The sequence below is a fragment of the Esox lucius genome, chromosome 1, assembly GCF_011004845.1.
Source record: "Esox lucius isolate fEsoLuc1 chromosome 1, fEsoLuc1.pri, whole genome shotgun sequence".
Classification (NCBI taxonomy): Eukaryota; Metazoa; Chordata; class Actinopteri; order Esociformes; family Esocidae; genus Esox; species Esox lucius.
In genome coordinates, this window is record NC_047569.1 from 949,152 (window position 1) to 976,682 (window position 27,531).

The window sequence follows — 27,531 nt, forward strand, 5'->3', positions numbered from 1 at the left end:
TTGCAGACCCTCAGACAGCAGCACAGCAAGGATACAATCTTGCCCATGCAAGAACAAGGGGCCGAATTGAGATGGCATTTGGCCTTCTTAAGTCACGATTTCATTGTCTCCACCACCTAAGGGTCACCCCAGACAGGGCCTGTGACATTACTGTAGCCTGCACGGTCCTACACAATATTGCCTGTCTGAGAAATGAAAGGGGTCCAGCAGTGGCACCCGAGATTGAGTGGGACAATGCAGCTATATTCCCAGATGACATTAATGGTAAGCTGGTCAGAGACCAATACATTATTTCAGATGAGTGATTTCATTGTCTTGTCCTTCTCTAATAAAGGATTGTTTGTGTTACTCCTTAATTAGGCCTAATGTTTCATTCGATATTATAGTAGCTTACTTTGGTTTCACAACCTCAATTTTCGTCTCACCTCACTGAACCAATAACTTTGCATAGTGTAGTGTGCATTTATCACACAGGGAACACCACAATGCTTCTTAAGCTTTTTATTTTAGTCATGTCCCTTGTCAGTTTGGAGCTTGGGAGAGAGAAAGAAAAAAATTATTAATACATTGTTTTACAGATGTGCTTACAGTGTGGATTGAAGTCACTTCTTTTTCTTGTTTCTGGATCTCCAGATCAAGTTTCCTCAGTGTTCTCTTCTAGATTTCTATACCAAGGTCCAGATCCTGGAGTGTCCTTTTACTTACAGCAATCTGTGCTTCTGCCAGCTCTATTTGCTTGTTCAGACATCTTACAGTTTGTGAATTCTGTAAACCACCCATTGATTAGCAGGAATTGTGCATAATTCAGATTTCCATTAGCCCATACTTACTATGTTGCCAGGCTGGCTGTCATACTGTACTGTGTCTGGATCTGTTACATACAGATCCTTCCATCACAGGCCTTCCTTGGTTCAAATCAAGGGCCATTTCCTCAGCTGGGGTGAAGTCTGGAGCTGCCCCCCCCCCCTCCCCCCAGTGCCAGACAAATGAGTCTTCTTCTTAACAGCTAAAATCTGTTTAGATAAAATATGTGAGCAGGCATCATGTAAGTAATTTCTACATACCATTTGCACACTGTTAAGAATTAAGGCACTTACCAGCTTGCAAAATGTTTTTATATTTGATCTTTACTTGCCAGGTTCTTTTTTGCCCAGTCACATTTGTTCTGTATGAACATTAATTGTAGGAAGATATTTAGAATTAGACATAGCTTCTAGAGATTTGTGCACATGGTTGTAAAACATATTCTCGCATGAGAGTTTGAAATTAAGGGTAAATTTACTTTAGGGTAAATTTCCCGAGGAACATTAATTCCCTCTGATCACTTTTATGGCAAAGTAAGCTAAATAATATAATGTTATTTATATTGTGCTTTACATGTTAGGATACTCAAAGACACTTACAGTACAACCAGCACATTTAGCACACAACGAGATACAGCACTGAAACAAACACATAAAACAAGCATATTAAAAGCAATTAAAACAGAGTGTTCAACTTTGCTAGAAAGTAGATATTTTTAAATCCTTACGCATTCAGTCGGTCCACTATTGTCTGCCAGGCTTTTTCTCTCTGTTTAATAATAGTCGCCGTATTTCCTTTTCTGCATATTATATGCTTTACCTCCTCATAACTTTCCATAATTAGTTGCTGCTCCTCAGGTGAAAAATAAGCCGCATGCTTCTTCTCCATCTCTGCATCAGTAAATCTGTGATCGATACAGTGGTCTATTTCAGAAAGCCGTGGACGTGCACTTATCCCGACTATCTACACCTGGCTTGACATAGCTTCACCTTCTCATCCTGGCTCGGCAAACATGCAACCGATTAAGCCGCGATGAGCGGATCACGCTAAGTCAAGCTGCGCTTTTTCAGTTTTCCTGGATTTCTTCATTCAACTTTTGTGCAACAGGCCCCAGGGGGGTATTGCACAAAAGTAGAATTAAGAAAGCCAGGATAACAGAACAATCGTGGCTTGACCTAGTTTAATCAGTGCATCCTGGCTCAATCCGTTGCACGTTTGCTGAGCCAGGATGAGACCGCGCGGATATGTCAAGCCAGGTGTATATAGTTTGGATAAATGCACGTTCACGGCATTCTTAAAAAGATCACAAAATCAATCACAGAATCACCGATGCAAAAATTGAAAAAACCCGTCCGGCATACTTTTCACCAACTGAACAACAGCTTCTTATGGAAACTAATGAAGAAGTAAACCATATAATATGTAAAAAAGGCAATACAGCTGCTGTAATAAAGCAAAGAGAGAATGCCTGGCAAACAATAGCGGACCGATTGAATGCCTAAGTAGTCCAAATAACCAGTGCTCCACTGCAACCCTCATAATTACAATTCAAGGAGTTACTTGTCATTTTCAAAAAAAAAATACTTTGCCGTAAATGTGACCAGTGGACATGCATTTAACAGGAATAATAATTGCAAACACTATGTGCATCTATTTGATCTATCAATATCTTATGTCTATAATAAAATTTTAATCTTTTTACTCTTATCTATGTGTATGTATGTTTTGTTTCTAATTGATTTGATGTAATCCATAATCAGATAATTTGCTCTATTTTTATCCATCTAATCTATTTTATCACTATCTATTCCTCTTAAAGAACAAACATGTCTGGCCAAAAAAGGACTTGGCAGCAAGTGAAGATTAAATACAAGAACATTTTGCAGGCTGGTAAGTGACTTGTTTGCGGAGAACATAGGTGACATGTTTGCTGACATTTTATTGTCTGTGCTGATTTTAGCAACAAAAAAATAAGTCATATATCTGGTACAGGGGGTGGCCCTCCAACCCAAGACTTCACCACAGCAGAGGAGCTGGCCCAGGACTTAAATAAAGGAAAGCCAGTTATTGAAGGGATCCAGGGAGGGACAGCCACTGACTCTGGCCCAGCAAGGGATACTGGCCTCTTCATACAAGGTACATACTGCACATGGAAAATATTGAAATCCATATATATTTTATGTGGACTGTGTGACTGTGCTTTACCTTGCAGTGGCTGGTAATACCCTTACACTTTTGGAGCCACCAGACTATGATTTGCCAGTGAGTACTCTTTATTAAATCATAGGCTTTGCATGTCCTGTCAAAAATATCAATACAAGTATTGAATATGGCAGAGGGAAGCCACATCTACAGCAGTGGAGTGCTCTTCTGCTGATGATGAGACCGTGTCGCTGGACTCCAGAAGGCTCGAGGTATCATGTCAATTTTGTGGAAAGACAAAAATGTTAAGTTCATGATAAGAAGTCAGGGAAGTGGTACTAATAGAAAATATAATTTGTTACAGGATCCTGACATTGGGCTACCTGATAAGGTGCCTAGTAACATAGTGAGTATTGCCTAAAGTAGCAAAAATTATGCTATGCTAACTAAAAGTTGTTCACAGAATTAACAAACAGTTAGATATCTCTACACAACGCATCTTAAGAGACAGATCGAGCTGACCGAAGTCAAGATTGATGTTGTAGATATATTGATTGAATAAGTTGTTGAACTGTTGTGTGTACGGTGGCCCTGAAGTGCAAATCACAACAACAAATCCTAAAACACAACGACAAATCATAAAACACAACAACAAATCATAAAACACAACGACAAATCATGAAACACAACAACAAATCATGAAACACAACGGCAAATAGGAAAACACAACAGCAAATAAGAAAACACTTCAACAAATCATGAAACACAACAACAAATCATAAAACACAACAACAAATCATGAAACACAACGACAAATAGGAAAACACAACAGCAAATAAGAAAACACTTCAACAAATCATGAAACACAACGACAAATCATGAAACACAACGGCAAATAGGAAAACACAACAGCAAATACGAAAACACTTCAACAAATCATGAAACACAACGACATTAACTTCTAACGGAAAAGGTAGGGCCTATCTAGCAGAGGACGGAACCTCCTGATTGGACAGAAGGACTGCCTGTCTTTTAACAGGAAGGAGAGGTGAAAAACACGGAAAAGCGCCTATTTTCAAAACATGAGTACTCCCGAAGATACTTTCGCTATTATAATGAATTATTTTGATGCAGGGCATACATATGTTGTCAACCAATCACAACATCAGGATGAGTATACGCACTTTGAAGTCACGTTTGAGAGAAGCAGAGTTGTACAGAAGGAAAAACTATTCACAACTGGATGAGGTGAGACGCGTTCCTGGTTGTTTAGTGTCTTTGATTTGTTACCAGTGTTTCCCTGTTAGTGCTGTGGTGGTGTGTTCTCGGTGCGGTGTAAGATGGCGTCTGTGGCGGTGGACCTTTTTATTGCGGACCCTACTCTTGAGGGTTTCTCACAGCTCATTAAAACAGACTTGTTAGCGGTAGCAGCTCACTATAACATCCCAGTCTCCAAGCACTCACTCAAGGCAGAAATAGTTGCAGTCATTTCACTGCATTTATTGTCTCAAGGTGTAGTTCCCTCACAGGAAGAGGATGAGGAAGAGGAGGTCGAGGAGGAAGAGTTTGAGGAGCAAGAGGCAGCTGAGGAAGCTGGGGAAGGGCATGAGGTGCTGAGAGGTCTCTCGCCTGCACGGCCGGAGGGCGGTGTGGGGGTGGCGACTCGGGCGCCTTTAATAATAAATTTTATTTATAATGCACTTTATATCAATTAAATGACCTCAAAGTGCTACAATGCATTAGCCTAAAAGCATAGAACAGCGACATTAAAATAACACAATTAAACAAAAAAGGCTTTTCTAAAAAGATGGGTTTTCAGGCCCTTTTTAAAAGAGTCCACAGTCTGTGGGGCCCTTAGATGAACAGGGAGAGCATTCCACAGAGCTGGTGCAACTGAGCAGAAGGCACGGTCACCCATTGTTCGCAGCCTTGTCCTCAGAGGCTGTAGGAGGTTAGCCTGTCCAGAGCGGAGATGGCGTGAGGCAGAAAGGGGAGTGATGATTTGTTTGAGGTATAATGGTGCAGTGCCATAGAGACACTGATGGGACAGAAGGGAAACTTTGAATTCAATCCTGTATTGGACAGGAAGCCAGTGAAGCGATTTAAGGATGGGAGTGATGTGGTGGTGCTTCCGCACCCCCATCAGGATCCTAGCAGCCCAGTTCTGGACGTACTGCAACGGCTGGATATTCTTGCTTGGGATCCCGATGAGGAGTGAATTGCAGTAGTCCAACCTGGAGGAGATAAAGGCATGGACAAGTTTCTCAGCATCTGGGAGAGTAAGTGTAGGGCGGAGTTTTGCAATGTTCCTGAGGTGAAAGAAGGAGGTTTTGCACAGATGTTTAATATGGGCGTCATAAGTCAAATGGGGATCCATTCTAACACCGAGGTTTGTGACTGAGGATGAGAGGTGGATATCGTGACCAGAGAAGGTGATGCTGGTGATGGTAGATGACCGGGTTTGGTGTGGAGTGCCAACAAGAATGGCTTCCGTTTTTGAACTGTTTAGTTGCAGAAAATTATCCGCCATCCATGTCTCTATCTCCTCCAAGCAGATGGAAAGTGTGGAGAGAGCTGTAGCCGGGGTTGGGTTTGTTTTGATGTACAGTTGCGTGTCATCAGCGTAGCAATGGAAAGATATTCCATGCCGGCTAATGACATGACCCAGGGGGAGCATATACAGTGTAAAAAGGGTGGGGCCAAGGACTGATCCTTGAGGGACACCACAAGTGACAGAGTGTGTGTCCGATTTAGCACCACCCAAAGATACATATTCTGTTCTGTCCGTGAGATATGAAGTAAACCAAGCCAGAGTAGTGTCAGAAAGTCCAATGGAAGAGTGAAGGCGGTTTAAAAGGATATGGTGGTCCACAGTGTCAAATGCTGCAGTGAGATCTAGAAGGATGGGAAGTGATGGAGATCCAGCATCAGCCGCCATCAACAGGTCGTTGGTGACCCTGACCAAGGCAGTTTCTGTACTGTGGCCAGAGCGAAAGCCAGACTGGAACTTCTCATAAAGACTGTTTGTAATGAGGTGATTGTGAAGTTGCACAGAAACTACCTTTTCCAACACCTTTGACAAAAAAGGGAGGTTGGAGATGGGTCGGTAGTTGGCAAATACTTCGGGGTCAAGGCTGGGCTTTTTAAGCAGAGGTTTGATGACCGCAGTTTTCAAAGATGCAGGGACTTGGCCAGACCGAAGAGACTGATTAATGATCTTGGTGATCATGGGACTTACCACAGAAGAGTGACTTTTAATTAAAATTGAGGGAAAAGGGTCCAGTTCACAGGTGGAGGGCTTCATCTTCCTCAGGAGAACATCAATCTCATGTTGATTAGTATCCATGAAACAACTGAGGAGCTGGGTAGTCCCATGGGATTCAGTGGATGTAACAGGGGAGGCAGAAGGACTTGGGAGAAGAGTGGTCGGGTGCAACAGAGCAGGTACAGCGGGTGGCTGGAGGACAGGGGTACTGGAGAGCATGGAGCGGATGTTTTCAACCTTTCTTTTGAAAAAGGAGATGAAGTTGTTGCAACACTCCTGGTCCAGGATGACGCTGAGTGACGAATTGTAGAGATCCACAGATTTAGTGACTGAAAGGGGGTTGACAGTAGTTAGAGCGACTGGGTCGATGTTTTTAAGGTTCCTGAAACTGATTTGTCTCCTTTGACCCTACCCAAGTTCGAGCCATCTCCTTTTGAGCCTGAGGGCTCGGGGGAGACCGCTATGCTTAGGCTTCGGTTGGCCCGCCTTGAAGCTGACCTAAGAGACAAAACAGAGAAACAAAATCAAGATTATGAATTAGCACTGAGAAAGTTAGAGACCAGCAGAGAAATCAGAAGGATGGAACTGAAAGCAGAAACAGAGACTAAAATCCAGATACGGCAGCTTGAGCTGGCTGCTGGAGTAGCTCCCTCCTCACCAGTGGGTAGAGAGGGGCCTTTTGATGTTGGGAGAAACATAGCTGTCGTTCCTCCATTCAGAGAAGCAGAAGTGGATTCCTACTTCTCCGCTTTTGAGAGAGTAGCAGGGGCTCTTCGCTGGCCTAAGGAGGTCTGGCCTTTGCTGCTCCAGTGTAGGCTGACAGGGAAGGCACAGGAGGTGGTGGCGTCTCTGTCCCTGGAAGAGAGCGGAGATTATGAGGTGGTGAAAGCTGCTGTGTTGAGGGCGTATGAGCTGGTGCCGGAGCCGTATAGGCAGCGCTTCCGTCACTATAAAAAAGGCACTGGCAAAACGTTTATGGAGTTTGCTAGGGAGAAAGAGACCCTGTTTGATCGCTGGTGTGCAGCTAGTAAAGTCTCCACCTACGCTGCCATTAGAGAAATAATACTGCTAGAAGACTTCAAAAACCACCTACCAGATAGGATTGTAGTACACCTAAATGAATAGAAAGTGGCCACATTAAAACAAGCAGCTGTAATGGCTGATGAATATGCTCTGACACACAAAAGTGTTTGGCCCACCTAATCCAGAGACCAGGTCTGGTATGTCACAGGTGTCCAGGACCCCTCGTGGAACCAGAGGTTTCTCTGCCCCGTCTCTTAGTAGGACTGAGAGGGTTTGTTTCTATTGTCACCGCCCAGGTCACCTGATAGCCGAGTGTCCAGTGCTAAAGGCTAAGTCCAAAACTCCTCCGTCTCCACCTAAGAGCGTTGGTTTTGTGTGTTCAAAAGAGCCCGATGCTGTGTACAGCCCTTTTATTACTGAGGGTTGGGTTTGCCTGAATGGGGAAAGAACAGGCCAACAACCAATAACTGTGTTACGTGATACAGGGGCAGCTCAGTCTGTCATTGTGTCTACAGTGTTGCCTTGGTCTGAGAAGTCGTATTGTGGGTCACATGTGTTGTTGTCAGGGGTTGAAATGGGTACAATATCAGTGCCATTGCACTGGGTTTACCTGTCGTCGTCTGTTGTGTCTGGCCGGTTCCGTATAGGGGTGGTCCAAAAGTTGCCAGTTGACGGGGTGTCATTTTTGTTGGGCAACGACATAGCTGGGGGCTAGGTCGTCCCAGTTCTGGAGGTTTTAGAGAAACCCGATCCCACCTATACTGAGCCAGAGACAAATAAATCAGTGTTCCCTGCATGTGTTGTGACCTGCGCGCAGGCAAAGAAAATGGATGATGTGTTGGATGTATCGTCATTGTACGAACCTGTTAGAGTCCCGGTTCAGTTGCCGAAAGGAGAGCAGTCTCCTCCACCCACAGTTGAGAGTAAACCTGAGGGAAGTGCGTTAGAGTTAAGTAGCTTAGTGGACACTATCACAGCGTCCAAGGTAATTACGTGTCAACAAAACGACAAGAGCCTTCAAAAGTGTTTTGAAGCGGTAGGCAAAAGTACTAGTAGTGGGTCCAATGCCGCGTACGGTTTAGAGAACGGACTGTTGCTAAGAAAATGGACTGCTAGCAATACTGATAGTGACAGTGAATGTGTTTACCAGGTTGTTTTGCCCACACCGTTCCGTCAGCAGGTGTTGTCACTGGCTCACGATTATACGTGGGCAGGGCACCTGGGCATCAGAAAAACATACGACCGTGTCCTCAGGCACTTCTTCTGGCCTGGTCTGAAATCAGATGTGGTTAAGCATTGCAATGCATGCAAGACATGTCAGCTAGCAGGAAAGCCTAATCAGGGGGTCCCCCGTGCGCCGCTACATCCCATACCGGTGGTGGGGGAACCGTTTGACAGGATAATCATAGACTGTGTTGGCCCGCTCCCAAAAACTAGAGCAGGAAACCAGTTTCTGCTGACTATCATGTGTTGTGCAACCAGGTACCCAGAGGCTATCCCTCTCCGAAAGATAACAGCAAAAGCAGTGATTAAAGTACTCATTAAGTTCTTTACCACGTTCGGATTGCCTAGGGTGTTACAGTCGGACCAGGGGTCCAATTTCACATCCTCTTTGTTTGCGTCAGTGTTGAGGTCCTTGGCAATAACACACCAGAAGTCCAGTGCCTACCACCCTGAAAGTCAGGGAGCCTTAGAGAGATGACACCAAACGCTGAAAGGCATGTTAAGGAAATATTGTTTGTCTACACAGTCAGACTGGGACGAGGGGGTTCCGTTTGTACTGTTTGCCATTAGGGAAGCAACTCAGGAATCCCTGGGGTTCAGCCCTAACGACCTCATATTCGGCCATACAGAGCGAGGACCATTACTTGTGTTAAAGGAACAAATGCTGAGTTCAACGCAGAGTACAGTGAGTAATGTTTTGGACTATGTGACCAAGACCCGTGAAAGGTTGCATAAAGCATGTGAACTAGCTAAGGAGTCTCTTTCCAGCACCCAGAAACGGATGAAAATAAGGTATGACAAAAAGGCTGTGAAACGTGTGTTTGTCCCTGGAGATCAGGTACTAGTGTTGTTACCGGTGCCAGGTTCGTCTTTATCAGCTCATTATTGTGGTCCATACACTGTGGAAAAATGCATAAGTGAAACAAATTACATCATAAGAACCCCAGAGAGGAGGCGCCCTCACCGCTTATGCCATGTTAACATGCTCAAAGAATACCGCACCGTAAATGTTAACAAACCTGTTAGCCCAACAAAGTCCAGCCCATGTGGTGCTCCAGGTCCGGTAGCTGGGATGCTGGTTGCAGAGGTCTGCCCTGAGGATGACATGGAGGACGGTTTAAAAGAACAGTCTGGTATAAGGATCAGTGAAAGGTTAAACAATTCAGAAATGAAGAAAGTGTTGCCGTCTATAATGGTGCATTTAGACAACAAGAAACAGGAAGAGCTCATTCACCTTATTCATTCGTTTCCCAGTCTCTTTCAGGACGTTCCCAGCCGCACAACAGTGTTGGAGCATGACATTGACGTAGGGAATGCGTCGCACATCAGAATGCACCCCTACCGTGTTAACGCCCGAAAAAGAGAGGTAATGAGGAAGGAAACTGAGTATCTAACTAAAAACAACATGGCTATACCTAGCCATAGTCCGTGGAGCTCTCCCTGTATTTTGGTACCCAAGCCAGACAGTACTTCTAGGTTGTGTACGGATTATAGGCGAGTAAATGCTATTACCGTACCTGATTCATATCCTATGCCCAGAATTGACGATTGCGTTGACACCATTGGTTCAGCGGTTTATGTCAGCAAATTAGATATGCTGAAGGGATATTGGCAGGTGCCGTTGTCCGCCCGTTCTTCTGATATTTCCGCCTTTGTAACGCCAGACGATTTCCTGCAGTATACCGTAATGGCGTTTGGAATGCGCAATGCCCCAGCCACCTTCCAGCGCTTAGTCAACATGGTGTTAGCAGATGTGCCCAAATGTACGGCCTACTTAGATGACATCGTGGTACACTCTTTGTCGTGGGAAGAGCATGTAGCCACGTTAGCGGATGTGTTCCGTCGTTTAGCAGCAGCCTCCCTAACGCTGAATTTAGCGAAATGTGATTTCGGCAAGGCAACAGTGACCTACTTAGGGAAGGAAGTAGGTAGGGGCGAGGTACGTCCCATAGCTAGGAAAGTGGAAGCTATCGTTTCATATCCTGTGCCAACCACCAGACGCCAGCTGCGGCGATTTGTTGGTATGGTTGGTTATTACCGTACTTTCTGTAAGAATTTCTCTACCGTAATAGCTCCTCTCACCTCATTACTGAGCCCAAAGGTACAGTTTACGTGGTCTGCAGAGTGTCAACAGGCGTTTGAGTCAGCTAAGGCTCTTCTCTGTTCCTCCCCGGTTTTAGCAGCACCCGATCCCAGCAAGCTGTTCAAACTGGAAGTCGATGCCAGTAGTATGGGTGCAGGGGCAGTTCTGATACAGGAGGATGATGAAGGGATCGATAGGCCCGTTTGTTTCTATTCTAAGAAATTCACACCCTGTCAGACACGTTATTCTACAGTCGAGCAAGAGACGTTGGCACTACTGTTAGCGTTACAATTCTTTGAAGTGTATGTTGGGTCTAGTGCCTTACCTGTGGTTGTTTACACCGATCATAATCCTCTAGTTTTCCTCAGCAGGATGTACAACAGCAACAGGCAGTTGATGCGGTGGGCGTTGATTGTGCAGGGATACAACCTCACTATCCACCATATTAAGGGTTCCAACAACGTTGTTGCTGACGCGCTCTCGCGAGTCTGGTGAGACTTCCGCTGCCGGAGTGATTGTTTACAGGGAACGTTGCGTACAGATTGGTGACACTAACTATTCGTTGTGTCTTTTTGTGGTGGGCGTGTTACGTCCCCTGTTCAAAATCCCTGTAGTGTTCTGTGTATGTGTCTTCTCAGTACAGGTGACAATATTCTTCAATCAAGCTCATCAATGACTCCGCCTACCCCGTTACCCGGTTCAGCTGTTTCCACTCACCATCTGTCCCATCATGCATTTCTGAGCAGTATATGTACTTCTGGTTTTTGGTCATTCTCTCTCTCACTCTCCATGCGTAAGGTTGTGTATGTGGTTTCTGGTTAGTTGTGAAGTGTTTTGTGGTTAGGATTTTTGTGGATGTAGTTAAGTGGATTTTACGTGGTTTGGAGTGAGAGCTGTGTGTGTGTGGTTGACTTGCGTGTGGTTGAACTTTATACATTGCCTAACATTTTTATTTCTTCTTGTTTCTACAGGGAGTGAGGAGTAGTTTAGCCCTGCTCCGGAGTCTACATCCCTGCACGTAGGGTAACTCCCCTGTCTAGGCACACTAGTTACACCTGGCTGGGCCACCTACTGTAAGTTTGGGTAGGGCGCCCTGACAGTGTGCCAGATCAGCTTCTGTGTTTTGGGTGGGAGTTAGGACAGGTAAGGGGGTGGGAGGCTGTTTGTTTCTTTCTTTGATTTGGTACCGCCAGTTCTCCTCATCTCCCTGATATTATTACCGTGGCTAAATAAAAGCCTGCTTTGTACGGTACTTGTGTGTGTTGAGTCCTTACTCGCACTACGACCCCATACCCTTTTGCTGGCTGCAGGGTGTCCTTGTGCAGTGGCGTGGCTCCCACTCCCCTCCTGGGGAGGACAGAACGTAACACTTATTATCTCATCAACTGCAATAAATATATGGATATTTTTCTCATTCAACAGTACATTTCTACTCTATACTTGCATAGATATATATTCATCAAACCTCTGACAGCAAAATGAACAGCAGTTTTCAATAATAACTAAAATAACAGTATGCATAATTAGATAAATGACAGAATATCTAGTATTTTAATGCAGGACCATGAAGTGACTAAAACACATTGATATCTAGTAGGATTTAGGGAGGAACTAGCCGATAAATCACTAGATTAATCTTAGCCTGGTTGTTAGCCTGCTCCGGAGCAGGCTAGCTGCAAAGTGTAAATCTCCATAGTAACTTAATGTACATTAATTTAGCCTCCGAGTCAAGGCTAAATTCAGCCAGGATTACTGGAAAATCCCAGCTTAATCCCTTATCTTGCTTTTGTGCAATACCCCTCAGGTATCGTTCATTAGTTTGTTTGTTTACTTTGGATGAAGAAATAACAAGCAAAAACTCCCTTTTCCCTCACCCACAAATCAAGTCACGTTCTTCACTTCCTTTTATAATCGGATTAAACATTCATAACACATTACTCCCGACACCCCCTCCAAAAAATGAAATAGCCCTTAATGTAGCTGGCAGACTACAAGTAGACATTAGCATACGCAATCTGACATGCTGTATCCAGAGCATCCGCTGACGAAATCGCTTTTTCCCTTCTATTCTTCAGCGAGTTGGGCCTACCCTGGAGTAGCCTACCCTGTCTTGTCTTCCCTATTTTTTTCTTACGTTGATACTATGATAAACCTTCTCCACTTAACGTTAGCTAGTTAGTCTGTGTGTTGGAGTATATCAATTATTCAGTTGTAAGATATTTAATTAGTTAAATTGTTTAATTCGTTTATCACAGATAGGCTACTGGCTATGCTGTGATACATAACCTTCAACTTGTTAATTAATGCAGCTGTAGAATCTGAGCATTAACAATTACAATATGAATGTACGTTTCATTGGAAGTGAATGTGCCTAGATAATGAGAACAACAGAAACCTCTCTGTTTAGATTATCTCTCAGTAGGTAGCGCTCTAATGACAGGAATGTTTACGATGGCCATATGGCATGGGGGTTGACTTCTAAAAAGTTAGAAACGCCCTTAATGTATAGGCTAGCTGGTAACCAACATTACAGTGAGAAGAGATTGACTGAGAAGAGATTGAGGTTGTGTAAGGAAGACCAGGTCCGTAACCTCATGAACAAGACTTTCTAATGCTGCAATAAATATACTTTCTCTCTCCCTTGACAAACGGGTATGCTAATTATTACAACCACTATACGAAACGGCCGATTTCTAACATGATGCTGCCGCGACCCGATGGATATGTTTTAACGATTCTGCTGAACTTCAGCTGGAGAGCTTAGGGGCTCGATTTGCAATCGCGAGGAAGAAGTTGTTTTTCCCGGTTACTGGTTGCTGAAAACAACTGAACAGTGAGTCATAAAACTACGCCATAGAACGAACTGTCAAGATTGCAAAAAGCGTTAGTTTGTCAAACAAGCCATATGACGACCCGACTAGGCCGTGATTTTTATTGCGTGGAATCTGTCTGCGGGTGCGGACAGTCCGTCTCAATTTGTTGGGGCGTTGACCGGTGTGCTTCAGTGCTGAACTGTATTCCATGTCGCCATAGTATGATGACACTCCATTTTCCTTTTCGGGATTAGTGTGTGATATTGTATTTTTCGGCAATTATACAGTGACTTGTACAAGTAAAAATATAATGCCGTCCAGTTGTACAAATACAACAAGAGGACTGCAGCCTCTGACGCGCATGATGCGTTCATGTTTAAAAAGCAAGGCGCGAATAGGATACCATCAAGAACGAAAAGGATCATTAACAACGATGCCTGGACTCAAAATGGACAGAAAGAAAAAGAACGTTTTCCGGCTAAACAAGATGGATTCCGAGGAAGTTGTATATGGACAGATGGAGAGTGTGGTACAGACGAAGAGAGAAGACAGAGGAAAGTTAAGATGGCCGAGAAAGGACAACAGTCGAAAGCATAGACTGTATATATAATGGACGACGCCCTTTCGCTCTTTTCCATTGGTGAAAAATGAAGCCACCAGTGTCCTGATACGGCGCTGACATCTTGGACTTGCGTCTGCGCAGATAGCGTTCTTGGGACCAGTTCTGCGCAGTAGCGAGAAGGAAGTAAAGCCCTAAAGCCGCGAAATCAACGGCCCCACCCCTGTGCCCCGCCCTCACTCTCCCTCGCAGAATGCGCATACCGTAATCAATCGCAAGTCCAAGTACAGTACAACCTTTGCTTGTTAAACCTAGACGATATGTTATAGCCTAACTTACATCATGTTTAACCTTAATTTAGAATAGGCCTAATACAAAAATAATTGGTAACTTCTAGCTAACGATCACCTGCTAGCTATTAACATGGCTATTAACGAGGCTTGTTGTCTTTTAGCTAACGTTAGCTAGCCCATTACATTTATTTACTAATTAAATAGCTTATAAATTTAACTTACCGAAAAAAATTCAAAGATCGATTGGAAATGCCAGATCGGTTAGCACAATGTACTGCAGAACAACCCATTATGTCCGTGTGAAATTATATCAATTATAGAAATTTAGAGATTAAATGTAAAGTTCCAATCTCCTCAGTCCTCCGAAGATTCAGTGGCTCCTCGGCTCAGATAGCTGTCAATCACAGCTGTGAATCACGACGTCACACCACCGTTTTTAGAGCATTAAATAACTAACTAAAAACAAACTTATTTTAAAAACAAACTCTTGAATTTACATTAGGGTGATACAAACTACAGTAAATGACAGAAACCAGCTTTGGAAAAAATATATATTTGAAGGGGAATGTAATTGTTTAGTTGGTCTCGCGTCCCATTGAATAACATGGGGAGGGCGGGATTTATGACCTATACTGGGACCACTCACCAGGGGGCGATCGAGACGTTTTGGCCCCACTTTTCAGGGCTTGTGCGGCACGCTTGGTCGAAAGGCGCAAAAGGAGACAATCGAAATGGACGAAGATTCATTCTGTTTGACCACCTGGCTGACCGACAGTAGTCTCAAGATGGAGTCTCTCTTATGGGATCCTGGAATCATGGACAATACTAGGAACTGACGTGAGCTTTCATAATCATTGATTCAGAGTTCTTAAATGTTTATTTCCTAAAAATGTATCGTACTTAATCATTAAATGAAGCTGGAACTTATCAAGGAAACCTGATCACCTTCCTCGGTAATAGCCAAGCTTATTTAATTAAATATTACATGTAGTTTGAGAAGCAATTGAATGTTATATAGCATGTTTTAATAGGCATTCGAAATAGCCTGTTTTGTTCTGTCATGCTTGAACATGTTTTAATAGGTATTTAAGAAATAACCTGTTTTGTTGTGCTTTGTCAAGTGTACTTATGTAATTTTGAGTCAAACGTATTTATTGCGTTGATGAAAATGTTTAAAACCGTAAGGCCGCAAAGGGGGTCTCACAATGTAGGTAGGCCTTAATCAAGGCCCACCACATGGTACTTGTCTGTTGCTTGCTGAGCTGTTCGCTAGCACAAGTGGGTACATCTGAAACCTATGATGAATTAGAATTTGGTACAATGATTTTCTAATCTGGTAAAATAGTCTCAAGGTTGTCTTACAAAAAGGTTAACGTATTGTGTTTTCGCTCTCCTTTTATATTGTATAAGTGGTAGGATGAAGAATCCACATGGTGATAGACTTGTACTTTAAGGAGACACGCAGTGTCCCATGAGGACTGAATTTGAATCCAATATAGTCATAGGGTAATACAGCTGAAGCGAGTTTATTCCCCAACATAACAATTAGATGTATTTTAAATGCTGAATTGAGTTTGGTTAAATAATATAGTTTCTCTTATTTGTATTTACCAACGATAACTGGGATAATGCTTGTTTTCAAAACCAACACCTGATACTCGTTAATGGAGTTGAAATTCTAAAATGGTAAATTGACTAATGAACAAATAGGTAATTGATGTAACAGTGTTTAGGGCCTACATTGAGTTTCCTTTGGATTACTTATTGTACCTTGATTTTAGTGACGTCATACATCTGTTTTCTGTCTGGATTGCCATTCTTAAGAGTTTCTTAATTTCCACCCTAATGTTGAGTTGTTGTATAGAAAATGATGAGCACATTTCTACAAACTGCGAAAATATTCGATGGGTTGGACACTAAATCAAAATCTCCAGTTAACAAAGGATGTCAGCTAAATTGATAGGATAGTCTGAGGACCATAAACAAACAGAGCAGGGCAGACTGGCTATTACTAAGGGTTAAATTTGAGTGTTCAGTCTGGTCTCATCTATGGTAATTTTATCAAAAAAAGCATATACAGTTTTGGGATAAACAAACATTAAGTGAAAGCTAAATATATTTTCCTCTCATTAGCTTTAATGTTGAAATGTATGATTTTGAAACCAACTGAAGTGAGGGTAGAGACCTAAAGTCATCCCCCATTGTTGATGATAGAACAAAGATACAGCATTAAAGTTGTGATTTAGGGTTTGGCTGACCGCCACTATTTGGAATAAAAATTAATCTAACTTTGCAAATTCCCTAAAATTTAGGAGGTTAATCAAGACACTGTGTTTTTCATGAGGTAGTTTGGCCGTTGCCTGTAAAGATTCTAAAGTTGTTTGCTTTAGCTATGCTAATACAATTACCCTGGTGGTTGCAACAGGTAAACCACTGCACATGGGCTGGAGTTTTTGACTCCTACAATTTAGTTGCACAGTTTATCCCCTGGGGGCCAAACAATTTAGTTAGGCATGTGCCAAGAAACTACAGGATATTATAAATGCATGATAGCCAATTTCACAGACCTGTGTGATGGTACTGTGGCAAAGACAAATTTGAGAGCTGTTTAGCTATGTGGTAAAATTTGTTAATGGGTTATATGGTTTATAATTCCTTCGCACAAGCGACCGTGTTGCACATTGATGTCATTGTATTAGTGAATGTTCGTGTTTTTAACTTGTTCACTTTGTTTTGATGAATATACAGGATGCAACTCCTTATCGAATGGATTATAGATCCATCCCTACTACCAATTCTCTATTTTTCATGTCTGCCCTGAAAAGATGGCCAGTGTGGGTTCAGGATGGCGCCTCCTGTAGCCTTATTTGTCATTGTTTTGCATTCACTCATGGTGTCATTTTCCATTGACTTAATGAAGTGAAGGCAGGGGGGATGTATGAAATGATAATTGATTATGATTGGAAAGAGTTGAGCTTAGGGCTCAAGGCAAATCAAATTGGTATTTATAAGGAGTTTTGTGAAAAAATTAGTTTTTCCTGTTTGCATAGTTATAACGGAGCATTGGCATCTGTTATGTTTTACATTTTCCATTTACAGGATGTTTTTAATTGGTTTATTTGGAAATTGTTTTGTTTGATGTAAGGTCTAACATTTTAATGGTTGAATAGTATAGATCTAACCATTTCTGATTTGGCTAAGCAAAGTCAAGTCTGACAATTTTATTCCACTGCTAGCTGCTATCAGGCATTAATATAGCACAAGGAGTCATAAAACAACCAAGCCAGTTCTGGATGGGAAAGGAACTTTGACATAGACTTTTATGGAAACTTGTCTGAATAGAGTGTACACTTCACTCTTATGATGGAACTTCTGAGATCCACAAGTTTTCAGGACTGATCTATTATCTTCATTGTTGGGAGTTGACGGAACCATACCCAGTGGATGAAAGCCTGATGGACTGTTGAACCACACTAATCGTTGTTTTGCAGTTATACTTTCAACAGATCAGGACATCACAACCCCTTTTCTGATGATACATCACGTCACTGACTGGACACAGACAACTGAGTGTGAGTACCAGCAACATGTTCAAGAAGGACTTCTACAACCACATTGGTTGAATCTGTTTCGAATTTTCCCGACCACTCACATGGCAGAACGATGCCAGGGTCAGATCACTTGGCTTCATACTCCATTTATAGATGTATTGTTGACAGCGAGATGAGGAGAATCCACCTGAGTCCTGATGGACTCCAAATACTACAGGTCAGAGTACCACGGGCCAGTTGACTGGAAAGGTCACAGGGTCCCAACACAGTGGAAGACACTGTTGTGGTGTTAATCTTGATTAAGTGAAGTGTTGGAAACTCACTTATCTATTATACACCTACACTGACTTGTTAGGACAACCAGGCAAATTGCTGGGTCCACATCACACTGACTGCAATAACTGATTTTGGAACTTTCATCACTGATGCAAGACAAAGAAAACTGAAGACAAGAACTGAAGGACACTTGATTGGAAACTAACTTCTCTAAGATTTTCCTAAATAAACTGATATGGTGATTTCATATGTATGAAGGTTTGTTTCTCACAAGACAGGTGGGAAAATCTATACGATGACAATCCCAATATTGGACTTCGGCGTATTTGTGATGATGCTTAATTATCTACATTAAGATGGCTATCATGGTTTGTTTGGACAGTGAATTGTTCCCTATTATAGATGGTCCCTGACAAAGGTAGATGTTTTCCCTATTTTAAAGGTTGAAATCTGTCACAGGTACAACAGGATACGCATAAGTCTTTTGTATGATTTTGTCGCATGGATCATGATACGGACAAGGGGGGTTTTGATTGTTCAATGGACTTTGGGGGAAATGTTTTAATCATGATGTCATGTTGAGTCTGGTTTTCTGCTGAACACCGTTAACACTGATAATAACCTGTTGATGTCAATGTTTCTTGACCTTTATAATCTGAGGTGGGGACAGGATTGATGACTGTCATACATTGAGTTATGTGTCGGAGTGTGGTGTGTCAATTGTCTTGTTTACATTCATTTTCATTTGAGGAACAATAGGACCTGATTGGTCAGATACTCATTTTGTTCTTTCATTTTAGTCATTTGTAACATATGCGTATGGGCCTTTTCTTTTCATTAGGAATTGAATTGTAATGTTTTATCAAACATGTAATGTTTTCTTTAAATGTTTGATAGGGGGGACTGTAGAATCTGAGCATTAACAATTACAATATGAATGTACGTTTCATTGGAAGTGAATGTGCCTAGATAATGAGAACAACAGAAACCTCTCTGTTTAGATTATCTCTCAGTAGGTAGCGCTCTAATGACAGGAATGTTTACGATGGCCATATGGCATGGGGGTTGACTTCTAAAAAGTTAGAAACGCCCTTAATGTATAGGCTAGCTGGTAACCAACATTACAGTGAGAAGAGATTGACTGAGAAGAGATTGAGGTTGTGTAAGGAAGACCAGGTCCGTAACCTCATGAACAAGACTTTCTAATGCTGCAATAAATATACTTTCTCTCTCCCTTGACAAACGGGTATGCTAATTATTACAACCACTATACGAAAAGGCCGATTTCTAACAGCTTATTGTTTTGTTCTTTCTGTTTTAGTAGTACTAAACAAAGGCGTGTGGGTGAGTTTGTCCTGAAGAGAGGCTCATGCACACCTCAAATGACTGAAGTCTTGACAGAGAGCATCCTGAGCATTGTTTCTGACCATGTCCATCCCTTTATGACCACCATGTACCCATCCTCTGATGGCTACTTCCAGCAGGATAATGCACCATGTCACAAAGCTCGAATCATTTCAAATTGGTTTCTTGAACATGACAATGTGTTCACTGTACTGAAATGGCCCCCACAGTCACCAGATCTCAACCCAATAGAGCATCTTTGGAATGTGCTGGAACAGGAGCTTCGTGCCCTGGATGTGCATCCCACAAATCTCCATCAAATGCAAGATGCTATCCTATCAATATGGGCCAACATTTCTAAAGAATGCTTTCAGCACCTTGTTGAATCAATGCCACGTAGAACTAAGGCAGTTCTGAAGGCGAAAGGGGGTCAAACACAGTATTAGTATGGTGTTCCTAATAATCCTTTAGGTGAGTGTAGATTCTCTGGTTAATAAGTTCACAAAGTGACCCAAATGTGTATCCATAACAGACAAGGAAACAAACTCATTCATGTGTTACTTGATTGACAGCGCTTATGGGATAGTTTTGTACTCAAGTGTCCAATCACAGTGTTCCAAGCATAAACCATTGCAGTCCAATGAGGACAGCTCTATCAAATGGGTTAGGTCCCGCATCATTGCATTTGGACGACTCACAACTTCACACCAACCAAATGAAATGTCTATTGCATTTGGACTACGCACAAGTTTAAACCATCCAAATGAAATGTCTATTGCATTTGGACAACACACAATTTTACAGCATCTAAATGAAATGTCTATTGCGTTTTGACTACGCAAAACTTTCACACCATCCAAATGAAATGTTTGGGATATTTGGATGATGCAGGAGTGTACACAATGCAAATGCAATGTGTATATATTTATTTATATTTTTAATAATGTAATTATAATAAACATTTTGTATTCTTGTTTCCTTGTCTGCGCAATCTAAATGAAATATACGAGTGGGACATTCAGTATGATTGAGGTGTTCCCATTCCATTACGTCCATGCACACTGAAAACACTGTTAGTGGAAACTTGACACTCCACTCCTTTAACAACCTGTATTAACCCAGAATAATATAGCAAGTATTGGCAGATACGTGTCTTCTAGATGTTTTTAGGTACAATTTGTGGGCACCAATAAAAAGTATAAAGTTTTCCAAAATCACAAAGCATATCATGCTCTTTTTCTAAACAAATTAATGTTCTAAATTGGCCTAGTTTTGGTATTAAAAAAAATAAAATAAACAGTAAGTCCATTCAAATGCATAGTTTCTCGGAGGCTACACAATTAGAGAAAGACATTGCGACAACATTGACCACTGACTAACAGTAGCAACCAGGCAATAGATGTTAACGATCTTTCAGTTGCACACTGCACTTATTTTGGCAACCCTGCATGCTTGTGTTCCCTGCATAAATGGTGGAACAAACACAACCTACCAGTAGCCCAACTCACGGAGAATAGAAAGGAAAAAGTGATTTCAGTATCTCATCAGGGCCGCTCTGGATAAGGCATGTCAGATTGCTTATGTCTATGCGTAGTCTGCATGATGCGTCTATTTTTTAAATCGGCAACTAAAAAACATTGCTACGATGAAATCTGTATTTTTCATACCTTTCTGAAGTATTGAGCTATAGATCGGTGCTGGCAGCCTGGCACAAAAAAGACACAACCACTTCAGTAAGTAGACTTCTCAAGTGTCCAATCACAGTGTTCCAAGCATAAAACACACAGTCCAATGTGGACAGCTCTATCAAATGGGTTAGGTCCCGCCCCATTGCATTTGGATGACGCACAACTTCACACCATCCAAATGAAATGTTTATTTCATTCGGATGATGCATAAGTGTACACAATGCAAATGCAATGTATATTTATTTAAGTATTTAATTATTTATATATTTATTTATTTCATATTATGGCACATTTAGTCCTTCATAAGAACTGACCTACAGCAATAAACCAAGCCAGATGTAATATAGATTGCAAATATTATTGTAGTAAATATATTGCTGCTCTTCAAGCCCTCTCCCTGGCACAGCACAGTCTACCCGTGTAGGCTGGCCTACTTTTTCTTGCTTGTTTTTAATTTGGTTACCATTGATCATGACATGACTATATTGGTCACTAATGAACATGACTATGTTTATCTCATTTTGAGTAATATGTTTGGTAATTTCTTTGTTAACCTGGTTTTGCTATAGCTATGTAGGCACCGAGTTGAATTATGCATTTGACCTGTTTTCTGTGTATCTTCCAGAGCTTTGAATGAGATGTGGAAGTGTCAAAACATTCTTCGTAATCATGTCAAAGATCTCCTGGACCTGGTCAAACAGCCCAAAGTAAGGAATATCAATGTTTGTTTTTTTTGTGAAAGTTATGTTTTTCCTTATTCCCTATCTCATTTCAAATAATCCAATAAAGAATACAAAAGTTACAACATAGCCTACCTTTCAGAGTGAGTCCTACCAGAAAGCAGCGTTTGCCAAAGTCATGATCATCACACGTAAGTCTTTCCCAAAACTGTCCAATTATATAATAATCCAATGAAAAAAGTTGTGCAGTAAAGTATAATTTTTGTTAGAAATATTATTATAAAAGTGATATTTCTATGTCTTTACATGTTTTTTATCTTTGTGATCACTTTATGGGATTTCTTTTATTTGATTGTTTCACATAGGAAATCTGCCAGACCCAGGCAAATCACAGGACTTTGTGAAGAAGTTTGTCCAGGTGCTAGAGGAGGATGAGAAGATCATGAAACAGCTGCATACTCTGGTCAGCCCTGCCTGTTCATGCAAGCAGGCCGAAGGATGTGTGGTAAGACGGTGGGGTAATCAGTACATTGTAGTGCCAGGTCTGGTGCTCTTAACAGTGTCTTATTCATTTAGACCAGAGGTACAGTGGGGAGAACTAGTATTTGATACACTGCCGATTTTGCAGGCTTTCCCACTTACAAAGCATGTAGAAGTCTGTAATTTTTATCATAGGTACTCTTCAACTGTGAGTGACAGAATCTAAAACAAAAATCCAGAAAATCACAGTGTATGATTTTTAAGTAATTAATTAGCATTTTATTGCAAATAAGAAAAGGAAATGTTTAGTGTTCCCTTGCATGCTTTTATGAACGCAGCAAATGTGTATAACTATAATGCTGAATAGCTGGAGCAGTTCAGGAACACCAACTTGATTCCAAAATAATTTTTTGCAAAACTCACCATATAGACCATATAGATTATTTTGAATACCCCTATCACTAGTGTTGGAGTTCACAGAAAACCCTCTGGATCCCAGGACCGGCATTGGGAAACTACTCCTACTGAGTTGAATGAATGCAATATGTGATCTCTGTCATGATTGGACTCTCTCCCCAATATCCACAGAGGGATATCACTAAAATGCTTGGGAGCCCAAAACAGCCCAGCAAGCAACCCCTTCCTAGAGATGGTCAAGTTCCTGCTGGAGAGGATTGCTCCTGTTCACATAGACACAGAGTCTATAAGGTACAAACACACACATTGTCCCATTTAATCAGTTGTCTCAGTGGTTCCTCAGTAGACTGAATGCAACATTTTCCCATAAGATGCACGTAAATGCCTCATTACTTTATCTGTGTTTCCCAAAAGCATCGTTACTTAAGTGGCATGTAACATTGCTCGTTAATTAATGAGTGCTCTGGACCACTCGTTAGTCCATGGTAACAGACACTTTACTGTTTTTTTGAAATAGCGCCTCCCTCGACATGCAAGGAGTGATTGCAAACAGTTAATATTAAAGCAATAGAACAAATAACAATTATCCAAAAATATATATATTTAGACAAATTATATAAGTGTGTGAGTGGATGTGAATGGAATTGTCAACAGAGGATAAGGAAAAACATATGTAAAACAATAAATAATGAAGTGTTCAAAATTAATATACTTTAACCCTGCATTGTAGGCTGCTAGTAGGCTACTGTCTTTGATGGATCAGTGCTGGTGCCTCTTCCTCATCAAGAAGAACATTGATTTCTTCAGCTCTGAATGCTTGTTTTCTCTTGCGTTACATTTTTATTTCAAACAATTAGAATATATTTTTCCAATTATGCTTTATATTCCCAGTTAACCAATCATTTGTTGATTGTTATGTGAAGTAACACATTCTATATAGCTACTAGTGATGTGCAGTTTGCAAGCGATTTTGTTCATTTTGAACAAATCTTTTTAGTGACTCAGAACTCACAAGTCCTTTTTTCTAGTGACTCATTCAACTGTATCATTTATTCGAACTTGTGACTGCGAATTTCTACAACATGTTCACTTGCTTCATACCCGGTCCTCCAGGTCAGTTTTCCGATCAATGTCTATGTACATTCACAGAGAAAAATACATCAAAGCAGGAACATCATGAAGACATGTTTATAACTGATTATTGAACGCAGACTATAATAGTAAAGATAGTTGATTACTGATGTAATGAAAAACACAGATGAAAACAACTCCAGAGCCTTTGCCTAAGTAAAAAAGACTTGTGAACGAATTGAACAGTTATTTTGTTCATTTGAACGAATGGCAGTGGAATTTTACCCAACCAAGCCGTTAGATTTATGTTTGCAAAGAAAAATAGATCAAGACATTAGCATTATAAAGACATGTTTGTAACAATTGGACACATGGTATTCTAAAATAATTAATGTAGTAGTTGATTTTTTATTGTAATGATAAACACAGATTAAATCTTACACTGAGCCTTTGCTTAAGTAAAAGCCCTTTTCAGTTTTTTTGATCAACTGAACAGATGTTTTGTTCATTTGAACAACTGGCAGTGGAGTTCTAACAAAACTTGGGATAAGCTGTTTGTTTTACATTCGCAAAGAAAAGTACACCAAGGCAGTAGCATTATAAAGACATGTTTGTAACAGATAATGTGGTAGGTCTTAAATAATTAGGCTAATGTAGTAGTTCATATTTGATTGTAATGATAAACACATTAAATCATACACCAAGCCTTTGCCAAAGTAGCTTAAATAAAACTGATGAACGACTGACTTGTTCAATTTAATCGTTCAACTCGTGAGGGAAAGAAGGGTTCAATTCTGTCTTTACTGGCAGAGGGATACAGTGAGCGTCAGGTTGCTTCCATCCTGAAAATTTCAAAGACAGCAGTTCATAAGAACAACAGACATTGGGGACAACAAAGCCACAGACTAGCAGAGGGCGAAAATGACTGTCCACTGACCGAGATGACCGTCCACTCATTCTAATGTCACTCAACAACTGTAGGATGACATCAAGTGACCTACAAAAATAATGGCAAACAGCAGCTGGAGTGAAGTGCATGACTAGGACGGTTTGAAACAGACTAGTAGGGGCAGGTCTGAAGTCGTGCAACGCTAGAAAAAAGCCCTTCATCATTGAGAAGCAAAGAAGAACCAGGCAAAATACCATAAGGATTGGACCGTAGAGGAATGGAGTAAGGTCATCTTCTCTGACAAGTAAAATTTTCAGCTTTGCCCAACACCTGGTCATCTAATGGTTAGACCGAGATCTGGAGAGGCCTACAAGGCACAGTGTTTCATACCAATGTGAAATTTGGTGGAGGATCAGTGATGATCTGGGGATGCTTCAGAAAGGCTCGAAACAGGCAGATTTGTCTTGGTGAAGGACGCATGAATCAAGCCAAGTACACGGTTATCCTGGAAAAACACCTGCTTCCTTCCTTCTGCTTCCTTCTGCTTCCCCAAGGTGTATATGCCTAAAACTACAGTTTAATAGACTCACTGTATTGAGCACGTAAATACCCGAAGGAACCAAAACAGTCTGCAATTAAACCCAACAAAAATTAGAGAACTAGTATTAGTAAAGAGCTGGATTCTTTGCCCCTTGAAATCAGGGACCAAGTGCGTAATCTTGGTGTTCTGATAGATCTCACGTTCACCCGTAATATCAAAGCAGTCACCAAAACAGCGTTGTATCATCTTAAAAATATAGCCAGAATAAAGGGCTCAGTGTCCCAAAAAGACCAAGAGAATCTCATCCATGCTTTTATCTCTAGTAGGGTTGACTACTGTAATGGCCCCTTAACTGGACTTCCCAAAAATACTGTAAAACAGCTGCAGCTTATTCAGAATGCTGCTGCTAGAATGTTAAACAGGACCAAGAGAACAGAGCACATCACTCTAGTTCTTAAATATTTGCAATGGCTTCCGGTTAGTTACAAAATATATTTTAAAGTGGTGCTTTTTAATCTGTAAATCACTGAATGGTTTTGGCCCCGAATACATTTCTGATATGTTCTAGTTAAAAAACTGAGCAGGGCTCTAAGATCCATGAACACAGGTCAGCTAGTAGAGCCCAGAGGCCAAATTAAACAAATTAAAGCTGCATTTCGCAGTTATGCTTCATATAACTGGAATAAACTACCAGAAGATCGTAGACGTGCCCCAAACGTATCCATTTTTAAGTCCAAGTTAAAAACGTATCTTTTCATGTTCCTATGACTGAGCGCTTAAACTAAACCACATGTTTTTATTCATTTTCTATTTTCTTATTCTATGTTTTATTTTTATGAGGTTGTCCCCCTTGTTTTATTATTAAGGTGGTTAGAGTCCGCCTCAGGTCATTAGAGTCCAACTTGTTTTTTTCATGTTTTTATTCTAGTATATGTTTTTATTCTATTGTATTTTTATATTTATCTTTTTCTTTGTAAAGCACATTGATTTGCTTCAATGTATGAATTGTGCTTTTTTGTACGTTTCCAACTACACATTTGTGAGTTAAATGCTGTGTATATACGATTCATGGTTTACAATCAATGGATTCACTTCTGTGTATTTACGGATCATGGTTTACATGTGTGGATTGTATTCCGTGTATTTACGGATTATGTTTTACGTGTTGATTGTATACTGTGTATTTATAAATCATGGATCATGTATGCTGTGAATAAAACATTTTGGGAGTATTTTATCTCCATAATATTTCCAAAAGTTCAGAAAGTTATTTCCCTTACAATAAAACACAGTGTGTGTTTAACATAATGCAACCGTTTGAAAGCACTAGCTGCTATAATTAACTTCTCGTTATACTGAACATGGAAGCTGCTCCCTTGTTTTATATTGACGCAAAGAGTAGAGATATTACAATTTAGTTTGGTTTACTTTTATAAAACATAATGGAAGGAAATGTTATTGACAGGAAAGTTAGAAAAACTGAATGGGAGACAGCAAGGGTATGTAGAGTGAGACCAAAGGGAAAGGCATAGATACTTGGGTGAGCCAGGGGCCAAACAACAGTATGTTGCTAGGAGGCGTATGCGGTTTGGAATCAGGGGCTGTTATCTCTACACCAGACTATGGCACAGAATCTATTTTGTCTTAGCTTTTCATTGTTGAACTTAGGTCCAAGCTCCCTAATACTTTGTTGGTTACTACACAGTGCCCTGGTTAAGCAAGTCAACAAATCTATTCAGGGGACAGCCGATGATGATGAGGAAGGTGTCCCAACTGAAGAAGCCATCAGGGCTGACCTTGAGCTGCTTAAGGTAACACACACACACGTTTACACAGGGAGTGCATTTTGTGTTGGAAAGTTTCTATAAGGGCACTCTTCCCTGTGGTTTAAGGAAATTCCATTGTGGAGAGCCTAATGCCCTAAGGCACTACTCGGGAGGTTGCCCTGAGTAGGGTGCATTATTTATGGATGAGATATTAAAAATCTCTAGTCCTGTCATTTACTAACCATGTTCTTCACTCTTCCCCCCAGGTGCTGTCATTTACTCACCCGGTGTCATTCCACTCTGCTGAGACATTTGATTCTCGGTTGGGCTGTCTCAAGATGGAGGATGAGAAGACAGCCGAGTCCGCACTGCTGATTTTAAAAGAGGACTACATACACATAGATAAAGTTAACATTGTCAAAAAGGTTGTGTACATAATAGTTGTTATATAAATTGATAAACTAAAGTCCCCAAACATGTTGTATGACATCAGTAGCCATGTTTGTTTTTATTATATAAAAAAAATATATATATATCAGTCTAGTTATATATTTTCAACTTCTCTGAGACTGTATGGTTGTTTTTATCAAGTAACCCTTTGTCCATCTACTGGCCTTCAGTT

The 27,531-nt window shown here is 41.1% G+C and overlaps 1 protein-coding gene across 1 annotated transcript in view; it reads left to right on the plus strand.

Annotated features, from left to right (window-relative positions):
• The first annotated feature begins 339 nt into the window (after window positions 1–339).
• LOC109615937 (sister chromatid cohesion protein PDS5 homolog B-like) overlaps window positions 340–27,531 on the plus strand; it is a 35,411-nt gene continuing 8,219 nt past the window's right edge. Inside the window, exons 1-9 of the mRNA XM_029118859.2 lie at window positions 340–1,045; window positions 2,624–2,694; window positions 2,797–2,940; window positions 21,691–21,772; window positions 21,888–21,936; window positions 22,111–22,250; window positions 22,814–22,933; window positions 26,849–26,954; window positions 27,176–27,334. Coding sequence (XP_028974692.2) covers window positions 22,875–22,933; window positions 26,849–26,954; window positions 27,176–27,334 — 324 coding nt within the window. The 5' untranslated portion in view covers window positions 340–1,045; window positions 2,624–2,694; window positions 2,797–2,940; ... (2 more) ...; window positions 22,111–22,250; window positions 22,814–22,874. The remainder of the gene's footprint in view (window positions 1,046–2,623; window positions 2,695–2,796; window positions 2,941–21,690; window positions 21,773–21,887; window positions 21,937–22,110; window positions 22,251–22,813; window positions 22,934–26,848; window positions 26,955–27,175; window positions 27,335–27,531) is intronic.